Source organism: Chrysemys picta, chromosome 4 (assembly GCF_011386835.1).
Source record: "Chrysemys picta bellii isolate R12L10 chromosome 4, ASM1138683v2, whole genome shotgun sequence".
NCBI lineage: Eukaryota > Metazoa > Chordata > Testudines > Emydidae > Chrysemys > Chrysemys picta.
Window position 1 is genome coordinate 7,479,385 of NC_088794.1, and position 14,211 is coordinate 7,493,595.

Consider the following 14,211-nt stretch of genomic DNA (forward strand, 5'->3'; position numbering starts at 1 on the left):
CCCCCCATGCTATTATAGCCCCCCCCCCCCCCTGTGCAGCTAGAGGAGCTGGAATCCCATCCTGTGTCGGTGACTGAACCCCCCCCTGAGTCCTTGCCTTCATAGCCACCCCATCCAACCCCTTCCCTTCGGTGCCCTCCTCCCCCGCCTGCAGCCTAGCAGGGAGGAGTGGTCGACCTCCCCCTCTTTCCCCTCCAGCCTCGCCTCTCACTAGGGCAGGGAACAAGGTGGGTGGGAACCCTTGGGCAGCCCCCACTTCTTCTCCTCCACCTGCCCCCCGTTGTCCCCTGTGGCTCCCACCTCAACCGCCGCTGACAATCCACCTGCTACCGCCCCTGCTGGCGCACTGTCAGCGGCAGGCAAAGGGGTGGACTCCACTGCGGCCATGTCCCTTGCCCCCTCTGATTCTGGGGGACCCCCCCCCAGCCAGTGGTAAAGGCCAGGGAAAGAAGAAAGGCAAGGGCCCTGCCAAACAGGCTAGGCCCTCCATGGTAGGGACTGTCCCTTCTAGTGTGGCCCGGCCGCAGCGTCCCTCCCCACTACTTCCTCCACCAGCTCTGCAAATGCCCCTCTCCTGGCCCCCAGGGCATACGCCCAGGTGACAGCGGCTCCCCCGCCTGCTGCTACGTCGTCTCCCACAGTCATCACCTCTGCTACCATCTCTGGCGGCCTGGGCCCCTTCCCCACCTTGACCAAGAAGCACGGTGTCCGTTGCCTCCTGGTGCCTGCCTCGCCCCAGGTGGAGACCTACGTGTGGGCGTTGGCGAGAGTGGTGGGGCCCACGGCCATAGTGGCGGCCTCCAAAATGTACGGGAAGGTGGTCTTTTTTCTGGTAGCGGAGGCTGCCACCCAGGAGGCGGTGAAGAAGGGGGGGCCTGGTGGTGGGGGGCGTGTTCGTCTCCCTGGAACTTCTGGAAGACCTGGGCGGCCGGTTGGTCCTGACCTCTGTTCCGCCGTTCCTCCCTAATGCCGCCCTGCTACCTTGCCTCTCTACCCTGGGGAAACCCCTCTCCATAGTCAACCCTCTCTCGCTGGGCTGCAAAGACCTCGCCCTCCGTCCTGTCCTCTTGTTCCATTGGCAGGTGCAGCTTCAACGGCCACCAGCGGCGCGTGATGGAGAGGCCCTCAAGGGGTCCTTCCTGGTGCCCCACCAGGGGGCCCGCTATTGGGTGCATTACTCTATGGGGGCATGCCAGGAGGGACTGCCCCTTGGCCCAGTACGGAGGAGTGTCCGGGAACCCCAAGTCCCGGCAGGGCACCGGCCCCATCATCGTCGGCACACCTGGCTGCCCAGCACCCAGAGCCGCCCTCCTCCTCCCTGACCCACCACGGCTCCTGCTCAGACCCTAGGGGCACCTCCCCCAGCACGCCCAGCGTGCAGTGTGGCAGGGCCTATGGAGGAGGGTGAGGTGGGATTACCACCGGGCATGGTGAAGGGCCCGCCCCAGGGGGGAGTTTTCCCTCCCTCATGCCGCCCCACCACTACCTCTCTGAGTTTCTGTGCCACCACGCCTACCACCCAGCCCAACCTCTGTTCACCGGCTCACCGATTATACCATGGAGGGCTGGATCCAAGCACAGGGGAAGCGGGGCCAGTGGAAGTCTTGAGCTCCACTCCTCCCAGCTGATTCAGAGGCCCCTCAAAAGATCAGGAAGGGGGCCCCTGACACCGAGCCTTCTGCCTTTCCCCCAGATGAATCCCATCTGCTGGAGCCAGCTGGAGATGATTTGGCAGCAATGGAGGGTAGCACTGCCTCTCCTCCGGAGTCCCTCCTCAAGGGGGCCTCCGATGGAACCCCTCCTGCCCCCTGCCACCTATGACCCCTGCAAGTTTCGAGGCGAGCGTTGCTTTGGGTGCCAGCGAAGAGGTCCCCGGTGGGTGGTGACTTCCCCTCCATCTTCAAGGAGATCAAGGCCCTGGGTCTCGCACCAGTCACCCAGGGGGAGCACGACCCTCTGCCAGCGGGCCTCGATCTGGGCGACCTCACCCTAGCCCCCCTTTCGCCATGCTCCCTCCCCCTAACCGCTGCTTCTGCTCCCACCTCCAAGGAACGCCTGGACTCTTCCACCGGCTCAGCCGCAGATGGCACCCGGCTACCAGTCACCGAGCCGATCGAGGTGACGGCCAGTGCCATGCAGCCAGAATCTGAGGTACCAGGGGCATCCCTCGCTGATCCCTCCTTCTCGGGTGGGGGCCCCACTGCTGCTTGTCCACCTGACGATGCCGTGTCTGCAACACCCGCCATGGAGCACGAGCGCGGCATCACCAAGGGCCCCCTTCCCCCTCCACAGACCCCTGAGCCCGGCTGAGAGGTGCCCTCCAGTGGCTTGGCTGCCGGGCCTCCAATTGCAACTCTCCCCCTCTCCCCGACCCTGCTCCTGACCCCTGCCTCGCCCCTGATGCCGACCTGACCCCCCTCCCTCCACCTCCCGTGCTGCTATTGCTACCCCTGGGGCCGTCTCCTTCCCGGATGATGATTCCCAGGAAGTTGCCTTCATGTTTCTCTATCCCAACCCCATAGGGGCTATTTTCCCTCTACTGCCCCTCACTGAGCCGAGGTCTAAGGCGAGTTGTGTGGCACCGGCACATCCCATCGCGGTAGGCCACGGGTCATTGACAGGGGCCCCACCAGAGGAAGTCCAGGGGCCAGCGCCCCCACCCCTTCATAGGCTGTGAGACAAGCTGCGAGAATTTCTCCAGAACACCCGTGGGTCCTCTTCAGCTCTGGGGGGGGACTTTCATAAAATCCTCCGGCCATGCCGGCCATTTTCGGGGAGGATAGAGGGACCAGGAGCCTGGGCGCTTTGGCCTACCAGAGGACCTGCTGCTTCCATGACGCCTTGCTTACATATGGGGTCGGTCGTGGATTGCTGTGCGGCCCAACAGTGGCTGCAAGCATCCCTGCCGGCGAGGATTCCCCCCACCCTCCACCCCGCAGCCCTCCCTATGGTGCCCAGCACCTTTGCTGCACTAAACACCTGGGATTGTAGGATGGGTCTCTGCAGATGCCAGGTGCTCTTTCCTTCGGGGGCGGGGGTCTTTGTGGTCTTCCTGCAGGAGACCCATAAGGATCCAGCCGCCAAAGCCAGTTGGCGGCTGGAGGCGGAGGAAAGGGTTTATTTCAGCCACCTTACAGCTCGTACAGCTGGAGTGACTACCCTGTTCTCCCCCGACCTACGGCCTGAGGTGCTGGGGGTTGCCGAGGCTGTGCCAGGCTATCTGCTGCACCTGCGGGTACGCATGGAGGGGCTGGTGGTCAATCTCGTCAACATCTATGCCCCCGCCATCGGGCCCGGAGCGGCTGCGATTTTTTTTTCCGGCAGGCATCCGCCTTCCTTGGATCCTTGCAAGTGCCTGGTCCTGGGCAGGGACTTGAACACCACCTTCGATGAGCGGGACTGCTCAGGGGTCGAGTGGTGTCCGGCCGCTGCAGATGTCCTCTGGGAGATTGTTAACCGTCACTCCCTGGTGGACGTTTGGCGCTACTACCACCTGGATGACGTCTTGACGTTCACCTATGTCCGGGTGGAGGCCCATCAGTCACGCCACTCCCTGGTTGGACTGCATTTTTGTATCACGCTGTCACCTTTCACGGGCCCACTCCTCCAGCATCCGGCCAACCTCATTCTCGGATCACCATCTGGTGACTGTGATGGCCTCTCTCAGCGCAGAGAGGCCAGGGCCAGCCTATCGGCATTTTAATAACAGCCTGCTGGAGGATGTGGGCTTCGTGGTGTCCTTCCGGGAGTTCTGGCGGGCCTGGCGAGGGCAGTAGCACAGCGCGGGGGTGGTGGGACGTTGGGAAGGTGCACGCCCAGCTCTTCTGCCGCGACTGTACTCGGGCTGCCAGCTGGCGGAGGGATGCGGCGATAAAGCAGTTGGAACGGGAGGTCGTGGTGAAGGCCATCTCGCTGTGACTGGGGTTCATGCTGGCGGACGTGGTCCATCCTGACCAAACCTACACCGCCCTGGACCGTACCATCTTCCACAATCTTTATTTGGTCTGAGATCTTCTTGAGCTTGTGTATAGGGATGGTCTGTCATTTGCCCTCCTTTCCCTGGATCAGGAGAAGGCGTTCGACTGGATGGACCAGGTATCTCCTGGGCACTCTGCGGGCATTTAGCTTCGGGCCCTGTTGTGTGGGATTTCTCCAGGTGCTGTACCCTTCCGTGGAGTGCTTAGTCAGGCTCAACTGGACCCTGACCTGTCAGCTTCGAGCGAGGAGTGCGTCAAGGCTGTCTGCTGTCAGGCCAGTTGTGTACTGCGGCCATTGAGCCCTTCCTCCATCTCCTCTGGAAGAGGTTGATGGGCTGGTGCTCCATGAGAAGGGGATGCGGCTGGTCCTGTCAGCGTACGCCAATGATGTGCTCCTCATGGTACAGGACCCAGGTGACATAGTGCAGGGGGAGGCCTGCCAAGCTGTGTACTCGGCGGCCTCCTCCGCCCAGGTCAACTGGGTCAAGAGCTCTAGCCTAACAGTCGGGGCTGGGTGGCAGGCAAACTCCCTCCCACCCACGCTTCAGGCAATTTAGAGGGGCCCAGGTCCACTGCTCTATCTTGGCATTTATCTTCCTGCCATGCATCATTCTCCACCGGAGAACTGGCATGATTTGGAGGGCAGGGTGGTTGAGCGGCTGCGGAGGTGGGCAGGACTGCTCCAGTGCCTCTCCCTTCGGGGGAGGGCACTGGTGCTTAATCAGCTAGTCCTTTCCATTCTCTGGCACTGGTTCAACACCCTGTACCCAGCCCTGGGGTTCCTGGACCAGCTCCAGGAGTTGGTTCTGGAGTTCTTTTGGCCAGGGCTGCACTGGGTCTCTGCAGGGGTTTTGCATCTTCCTCTGGAGGAGGGAGGACAGGGCCTGATGTGCACGTGCACGCAGGTCCATGTCTTTCGCCTCCTGGCCCTGCAGAGACTCCTTTATGGTGCAGGTGGCTCAGCATGGAGCATATTGGCGCATGCCTTCCTCTGCCGCCTCTGAGGGCTCCACTCATGGCAGGACCAGCTCCATCTATAACATCCCTGACAGGTGGTTGTCTAACCTGCTCTTAAAAATCTCCAGTGATGAAGATTCCACAACCTCCCCAGGCAATTTATTCCAGTGCCTAACCACTCTGACAGGAAGTTTCTCCTAATGTCCAACCTAAACCTCCCTTGCTGCAATTTAAGCCCATTGCTTCTTGTACTATCACTAGATGTTAAGGAGAACAATTTTTCTCCCTCCTCCTTGTAACCACCTTTTAGGTACTTGAAAACGGTTATGTTCCCTCTCTGTTTTCTCTTTTCCAGACTAAACAAACCCAATTATTTCAATCTTCCCTCATAGGTTATGTTTTCCAGACCCCTAATGAACCTCGTTGCTCTTCTCTGGACTCTCTCCAATTTGTCCATATCTTTCCTGAAGTGTGGAACCCAGAACTGGACACAATACTCCAGTTGAGGCCTAATCAGCATGGAGTAGAGTGGAAGAATTACTTCTCGTGTCTTGCTTACAACACTCCTACTAATATATCCCAGAAGGATGTTTGCTTTTTTTGCAACAGCGTTACACTGTTGACTCATATTTAGCGTGTGGTCCACTATGACCCTTAGATCCCTTTCCACAGTACTCCTTCCTAGGCAGTCATTTCCCATTCTGTATATGTGCATCTGATTGTTCCTCCCTAAGTGGAGTACTTTACATTTGTCTTTATTGAATTTCATCCTATTGACAAAGTTGAGACACATCTTATCAGGACAATACTGATCAACAACTTGTGAGGTATAATTTGAAAACTCACAAGGCATACTTTGTACAAAGAATATTACAATAGTATGTAAGATGTGAATACAGGAATGTATTATGTCACAGCCTCATTACTACATGTGGCAGGGAGTTCCTCAGGTTAAACCTTCAGGCCAGAGACATTTATTTTTTCCTTTTCAATCAGTTTTAAAAATTCTCAAGCAGTAAATTTTGATTATTAGCGATGGAAATATTTTGTCAGCAGTTTGCATGTGTGTGATTAATTCAACATTTACCAATAAAAATCCATCCTTCCAAGCATACTTATAAAACTTTAATTTTCTGAATCTCAACCTCTAATTCAGTAAATAAGTGTCTTACCTTCACATATGGCCTGACCCCCTGTCAAGGCTGGATCCCCACTTTGAACTTTAGGGTACAAATGTAGGGGCCTGCATGAAAACTTCTAAGCTTAACTACCAGCTTAGCTCTGGTTCCGCTGCCACCATTTCAATATTTCCCTCCCTGGGAAGCCTTGAAAAACCTTCACCAATTCCCTGGTGAATACAGATCCTAACCCCTTGGATTTTAAAACAAGGAGAAATTAACCATCCCCCCTCCTTCCTTTCACCAACTCCTGGTGAATACAGATCCAAACCCCTTGGATCTAAAAACAAGGAGAAATTAACCATCCCCCCTCCTTCCTTTCACCAACTCCTGGTGAATACAGATCCAAACCCCTTGGATCTAAAAACAAGGAAAAATCAATCAGGTTCTTAAAAAGAAGGCTTTTAATTAAAGAAAAAGGTAAAAATCATCTCTGTAAAATCAGTATGGAAATTAACCTTACAGGGTAATCAAACTTAAAGAGCTCAGAGGACTCCCCTCTAGTCTCAGGTTCAAAGTACAGCAAACAAAGATAAACACTCTAGTAAAAGGTACATTTACAAGTTGAGAAAACAAAGGAAAACTAACACGCCTTGCCTGGCTATTTACTTACAAGTTTGAAATAGGAGAGACTTGTTTAGAAAGATGTGGAGAACCTGGATTGAGGTCTGGTCCCTCTCAGTCCCGAGAACGAACACACTCCCAAACAAAGAACACAAACAAAAGCCTTCCCCCCCCCCCCCCAAGATTTGAAAGTATCTTGTCCCCTTATTGGTCCTTTAGGTCAGGTGCCAGCCAGGTTACCTGAGCTTCTTAACCCTTTACAGGGAAAAGGATTTTGGAGTCTCTGGCCAGGAGGGATTTTATAGTACTGTACACAGGACAGCTGTTACCCTTCCCTTTATAGTTATGACACCCCCAATACACACACATTCCCAAAATCGTGATCGTTTAAATTGATAAAAATGGGGGTGGGAGGCTTAAAACCCAGAATTTTCCACATCAGAATTTAAATCAATTGAATTCTAAAAAAAGCCTATAAAAATAACCTCAGTGTTCTCCATCAAAACTATAGAAAGGTGAGTAGAATTCTGCCCAGCGTAATTTGAGTAACGATTGGCTCTAGTTGGCACTAGGACCGCTTTTGTTGGTGGGAGGGGGGCAGTGACCAATTTTTCTTCATCTTAGAGGTGGCAACATAATGGGGGTGGGGTGGATCTGGAGCAACCCAGAGGGAGGCAAAGGCGGGGGGTGGGGGTGGGCAACATTGGCAACTCGTGCCTGTGGGGAAGGGGGACAAGGAGGGGGGCAGAGTGAGGGTGCCCAGCTTCAGCAATTAAAATTTGGGGGTTCTGTGACCCATCTAGGGGAGTGCATGGGGGGCTATTGTTTGGGGGTATTGGAAACAGGGATTGCCAGCAGCATGCTCTGGGTCAGGCGAGGCCCCTCGCCCTCCACAGTGTCCTCCATCATCTGCTTGTACTGGGGCTTGAAGAAGATGAGCTGGAAGGAGACAGAGGGGGGAAAATGGTGAGAGCCAGACAGACACAGGCTCATGGCTGAGGAGCGGGAGGGACAGGCTGTGGAAACCTAGGAAGGGAAGACCCTTGCTCCTTCTCCACCAGCTGGGAGAGCCACAGGCCCCGCCCCCAGGGTGATGGGCTGTGGGGGAGAGATCCAAGCCCTGCCCCACTCACCTTGTAGAGAGCTGCGGTGATGAGAGCCAGCAGGACCAGACCCCCCACACTGCTGCCCACAATGATGGGCAGGTAGTTATAGGCCTCAGAGCGCTCCACCACCGTCTGCACCTGGGGGAGAGGAGCTGTGAGATGGGGACCCAGGAGTCCAGGCACTATCACCCTCCCCTGCTCTAAATCCCCAGACTCCACTTCCTCCCAGAGCAGGGACAGGACCCAGGAGTCCTGGCTCCCAGCTCTAACCACTGGCCGATGCTCTCTCTATCCCGGGCACTGTCACTCTGGTACCTGGCGCTGGACGAATCCCTCCTTCTGGGTGTATTTCTCCTCCTCGTATTCAATCCGGGCCTCACTCACCAGACTCACTTTCTGCTGCTGAGTCTGGAACAGAGAAATTCACCGTCCCTGACTGGAAATGACACAAACCAGCCCAGAGCGTCAGCCCAGAGGGACCCAGAGCAATTTACAGGCCGTTCAGAGAGGGATCCCTTGCCCAGCACTGAGTTGCAGCCACCTCTGGGGAGGGGCTCAGGGGCTGTTCACATGGGGGGATCTTTCGCCTGGGGCCGGGGGGCAGAGGCAGCTCTTGTACCTGGGAGACCCACTGGAAGCTGACGTTCCCTTTGATCATGAACTCCAGTGGCTGCTGCATTTCCAGGGAGGTGATTTTGCACTGGATCTTCTTACAGGTGGCCATGGAGCAGTCCTGGGGGTGGAAGGATATCGCCGGGTGAGGCAGGGGGTGTGCAGGAGCTCAGCATGGCCATGAGGGTCTGGGTCTGTCTATAGCAGGGGTCCCTCCTCCAGCCCAGCCCCCCACTCACTGTCTGTGTTAGTGAGGAGGGGAAGGGGCTGCTGGGATCCACCCCAGCCTGTACTCACCAGCAGGGGGCACTCGCTCATCTGCTTCACAAAGGCCTTTGAACCGGGCGTTTCAGCCTCACTGATGCACTGAGCCAGCTGGGGCTGGGGAGGGAGAGACACACGGTGTTAATGGGGGCAGGAATGGGACATGGGGCCTTCCCCCTTGTGACGGTATCTCCCATAAGGCTTTATGGAAATATGCTTAGAATGTGTTTTATGCTACATATGCCATGTAATATCTCAAAGGTTATGATCTACTGAATGTATTAATCCTATTTGTATGCATGTATCATTTTTGTATTAGAAGTTATGAATATTGGCTGTGTACTGGCTTGATTTCTAAATAACCTTAATAGAGCATTTGGTCAGTTCCTGGAGAAAGGAATGTTGAAATTAAGTACCTAATCAAGAGACACTTAAAGGACAATGAATCTTGGAATGCTCCAATCCACATAAGAAATCTTCTGGAGACAGTCAAGATACCATGTGGGCAAGGGCTCCTGCCTGTAAAGACAGTGAGTCATGCATTGACATGTGACTTGCCCAGGTGACTCCTAAACTCCATCTTGGAACTGGGAGTCTGGTGGCACCTTAAAGACTAAACAGATTTATTTGGGCATAAGCTTTCGTGGGTAAAAACCTCACTTCTTCAGAGGCATAGAGTGAAAGTTACAGATGCAGGCATTATATACTGACACATGGAGAGCAGGGAGTTACCCCTGGAAGACCCCTCCATTTTGTCTTCAGCTGTCTAAAGAGAGAGCCTTTCCACCCCCCAGGATACTTGAAAGAAACTGGAACAAAGGACAGTGTGCAAGAGGTGTGAGTGATTGCTGGACCCAGGCTAAAAGGAGATTAGTCTGTAAAAGGGAGCATTCGGGAACTGGTGAGGATCTTATCTGTATTCAGTTCGATTAGACATAGATTTGCACATTTTATTTTATTTTGCTTGGTGACTTACTTTGTTCTGTCTGTTACTACTTGGAATCACTTAAATCCTACTTTCTGCATTTAATAAAATCACTTTTTACTTATTAATGAACTCAGTATGTATTAATACCTGCGGGAGCAAACAGCCATGCATCTCTCTCTATCAGTGTTATAGAGGGTGAACAATTTATGCGTAAAATGGATTCATTTGGGTTTAGACCCCATTGGGAGTTGGGCATCTGAGTGTTAGAGAAAAGCACACTTCTATGAGCTGTTTTCAGTTAAGTCTGCAGCTTTTGGGCACTTGGTTCAGACCCTGGGTCTACGTTGGAGCAGACGGGCGTGTCTGGCTCAGCAAGACAGGGTGCTGGGGCCCCGAGCTGGCAGGGAAAGCAGAGGGATAGAAGTAGTCTTGGCACATCAGGTAGCAGCTCCCAAGAGGGTGTCTATGATCCAACCCGTCACACCCCTCTAGGGGGCCTCAGCACCAATCTGGCCCTGGGCAGGAGACTTGCTGGCTCGGGGCTGGGGAAGGGGCAGAGGTGAATGTAAGCCAGTAGGGGCCGCTATGATGTACTGATAAGAAAAAAGCTGGTCCGGTCCACTGTACCAGCAAGCTAGTTATAGCCAGTACGGCATACGAGAGACACCGTACCGCCCCCAGCCCCTCCACAGAACTGAGCCTCCTCTGGTCGGCCCATACAGCGGTAGCCCTGCTGGAGGAGATGCAGCTCCTGGAAGTATAGGGGGCTGGGAGGGGCAGTGGGGAAAGGAGCAGATGCCGGCAACTCCTCCGGCTGCTGTACAGCTCCCAGCCCCCTCTCCCCCCAGGTAACGAGGGATGGGAAGAGCGCAGAGGTCCTGGGCTGAGGGTGGGGTGGAGTCGGAGGGAGGGTCATGTGGGGAGGTGACGTGCCTCCACCCCTTAGCTAGTGTGACTCCGCCCCACCCCCCATACCGGGAAAAAATAATTTGACTTTCACCACTGGGAAGGGGTCTTCCTCCCCTCCCCCCCCCCCCCAAGCAGCCTGTCCCAGCAGGGGGCACTGTAGGGCAGAGCAAGCATCACTGGGCCCATCACACACACACACGGCCATGGAGAGGCAGGTACCTTGGAGGTGACGACTTCAGAGGTGTCCCACACCCGGACCCCGCTCAGCTCCACGGGAAACTGGAATGTGACTGAGATGGGGATGCTTCGCTCCCGCAGGTTCTTGAACTTTGGCGGGGGGGAAGAAACAGACTCACCATAGGGCACTGCAGGAAGAGAACCCAGGATCTCTGATCCCCGGCACCTGCTCTAACCCTCAGAGCCCACTCCCCTGCCAGGTCTGGGGATAGAAGCCAGGAGTCTTGGCTCTCTCCTCCCAGCCTCACCTCGTACTGATGTGTCACTGGCACACTTGCCCCTGCCTCCTCGGTGGACAAGCTGATGTACTGGCTGACTCCTCGAGGCTGGGGGAGGCAAAGGATGGAAAGAAGGAGAGAGACAGCGATGGATGGGGCTGGAGAGTGGCAGTGAGTGGGGGCGCTGTGCTGCAGGAAACAGGGGTCCTAGCAGAGGGCGCTCTCCCCTCTGTCCCTGCACTGACCAACCTGGTGAGGATGATGAAGATGCCGTTCTGCAGTATCAAGTTGGGAAGAAGAGGAAGGGGGACTGCTGGTCATATCGACAGCCTGACCGGTTCTGGAAAGCAGTTTTGTCTGTGCCATGCTGGTGCAGTGAGAATCATAGAAGTTGAGTCTTGTCTGAGCTTCATTAAAGTTCTTGGAATCAGTGGAATTGATGGTTAAGCATAATGAAGGCCAAAGATCCTGAGGTTGGGGGTGAGTAAAAATACTCACATCCCTAAGAAGGAATATGGTACCTCTTTTCTGATCATGGTAAGCTCCCAGATGGCCTCATGAATAAGCAAAACCACTCTGGCAGGCCCAGCCATATGTCAAATATGAAATAATTTATATGGATTGTCATTAACCAATTCTACCTATGCACCTAGGCTGCCCTTTTCATAAGTTCCTGGTACACCTTATAATTGTCAGGAACCAGGAGGATGATTCAGAGACAGTGGCCTCTGTGATGCCGACAGACCAGGTGCCAGCACATAACAAGGCCCCTAAGTCTCAACTGAACACTGACCTGGAGATGAATCTGGTTCACCTATATGAACTTTTTAAACACAAGGCCAAAATTAGGATGGGACTAACACCCCAGCATGCCTGTCGGTGGTTCAGAGCCCTAAGGTGGAAACCAGACATGGCATTTTCCTGACACGCCTACCACATTGTAAAAAATTGGAATGCCTGGATATCAGGAGCGACTGTTAAGTCTCTGGAAGATTTGTCTCTCCTAATACAAATGGAGCAGTTCTTAGAGGGTGTTCCTGAGGAAATAAAAAGGTACATCCTAGACAGGAAGCCCAAAACTGTAATTTGAGGCGGGGAAGATCAGAACCAAATGGGTGGAGGTGGCAGAGAAGAAAAAAATTGGGAAAAAACTTCATGGAGCAGCTAGTCCTGGAACCCACAAAGGGAGAGGCAATGCTTGATTTAGTCCTAAGTGGCGCACGGTATCTGGTCCAAGAGATGAACATAGCATGATGGCTCAGTGATAGAAACCATGATGTAATTAAGTTTAACAACCTTGTTGGGGGGGAATACCAAAGAAACCCACTACAATAGCATTTAACTTCAAAAAGGGGAGCTACACAAAAAAAAGAGGAGACTAGTTAAATGGACATAAAAAGGAACAGCCACAAGAGTGAAATGCCTGCAAGCTGCATGGAAACTATTTAAAACACTGTAAGAGGCCCAAACTAAATGTATACCCCAAATAATAAAAAAAAAAAAATGGAAAAACGTGACCACTGCTAAACAGCAGAGTAAAAAGGGTGCTTAGAGGCCAAACAGCATGCTTTAAAAATTGGAACTCAAATCCTTCTGAGGAAAATAGAAAGGAACAAACTCTGGCAAGTCAAGTGTAAAAGTATAAGTAGGCAGGCCAAAAATGAATATGAAGGCTAACAAGCAAAAAACTAACGGCAAAAAGTGTTTTAGAAGTAGGAAGGCTGCCAAACAATCAATGGTGCCACTGGACCATCGGGGTGCTAACGGAGCACCCAAGGAAGACAGGGTCATTGTGGAGAAGCTAAATGAATTCTTTATATTGGTCTTCACAGCTGAGGAGGTGAGGGAGATTCCCACACCTGAGCCAAGCTTGTTAGGTGAGAAATCTGAGGAACTGTCCCAGATTGAGATGTCAATAGAGGAGTTTTTGGAACAAATTGATAAAGTAAACCATACTAAGTCCCCAGGACCAGATGCGATCCACCCAAGATGAAGTCAAATATGAAATCCCAGAACTACTAACTGTGGTACATAACCTATTATGATGTCCCAGGACTTGAACTCAGGCCTACACATCCCCCAACAGCTGCCACATCCTGGCTTCCACCCAATAGCTGTTGAACTCAAGTGGGCTGAAAAGCTACTGGGGTTATATGAAACACCCACAATCACTCTGACTGGAGTACTGCCCGGCTCTGCTGATTGTCCTACTACGCTATTTAAGCCAGGAGGCGGAACGGGACATTTGTCTGAGCAACAAGGTGGTTTCCTATTGTGACTGCATTGGACACGGCTTGTGTCTGCCTCCTGCCCCCATCCCTGCTCCTGGTTCCTGCCTTACCCCTGGCTTCGCTCTTATTCCCACCACGCTCCTGCTCTGTGCTTGATCCTGGTCTCTCCTCCTGGCCTTATGCCTGACCTCCAATCCTCAGTGACCCGTCCTGCCTTTGACCCCATCCTCTGACTTCTGATCCTGGCTCTGGAATTTGGCATCCGACCTTGGCTCTGACCTTCAGCTTAGATTCATAGTTTTGACTCTGGCTTCACCCCTGACTCTGGTAACTGGTAGTTGACTGGTGATGACCCTTGGCTTCATTCCCCAACCTGGATGCCTGCTCCACCCGCTACACTTCACTCCTGCTCTGCTAGGCCAGACCACCTACACCCCAGTCCATACCACCTATCCCTTAAATCAGCCTCTGTACCAGAAGACTGGAGGATAGCTATATAACACTGACTTTATTTTATTTTTTGTTAAATAAAGGCTCTAGAGGTGATCCTGGCAATTACAGGCCAGTAAGCCTAACAGAGAATCCCGGACAGCGCTCACACCCATGCTCATGGCTCTGTGAAGAAGCGGCCAACTAATATCCCTGGTGGGCCGTGGGACCAGAGTGAAATATACACTTGCCCACCAAAGCTCCTCACCCTCCACAAGGGATAGGAGGTCCCACCACTTAGTGCTGGGGCAGGACACAAGGCTGAGGAAGTGAAGGGTGTGGAGCACAAGCCTTGACAGCTATTCCAAGGCACAGTTCAGAGGTGGGCCAGCTGCATATCACACAGCTGGCTCAGATAATGCATAGGGGGTGGCCGGGGAGGCTCGCGGGTCAGGGGCCTGATTGTACTTGGGGTGGATAGCTGAAGAGGCAGAAATGTCTTATGTATTTACACTTTCCCTGACAACCGCTTAGGAAGTTTGTCCATTGGAACTGGACTATGGCCACTACATCATTTCACTCTGGGGTCCATGAATGCCCA

General features: G+C 53.6%; 1 protein-coding gene across 2 annotated transcripts; it reads right to left on the bottom strand.

Annotated features, from left to right (window-relative positions):
- Window positions 1-6,501: 6,501 nt before the first annotated feature.
- On the bottom strand, window positions 6,502-12,578 carry LOC101947290 (integrin alpha-D-like). Of its 2 annotated transcripts, none has more exons than XM_024104294.3 (6): window positions 10,715-12,578; window positions 8,692-8,775; window positions 8,402-8,515; window positions 8,098-8,190; window positions 7,810-7,920; window positions 6,502-7,615 (listed from the first exon to the last, which is right to left on the bottom strand). In XM_024104294.3, exons 2-6 carry the CDS (start codon window positions 8,710-8,712, stop codon window positions 7,496-7,498), a joined length of 459 nt encoding a protein of 152 aa, XP_023960062.2. In that variant the 5' UTR covers window positions 8,713-8,775; window positions 10,715-12,578; the 3' UTR covers window positions 6,502-7,495. The 2 variants fall into 2 exon arrangements, with proteins under 2 accessions (XP_023960062.2, XP_065450519.1); XM_065594447.1 differs by lacking the exon at window positions 10,715-12,578 and adding an exon at window positions 9,075-10,622.
- Window positions 12,579-14,211: the final 1,633 nt, after the last annotated feature.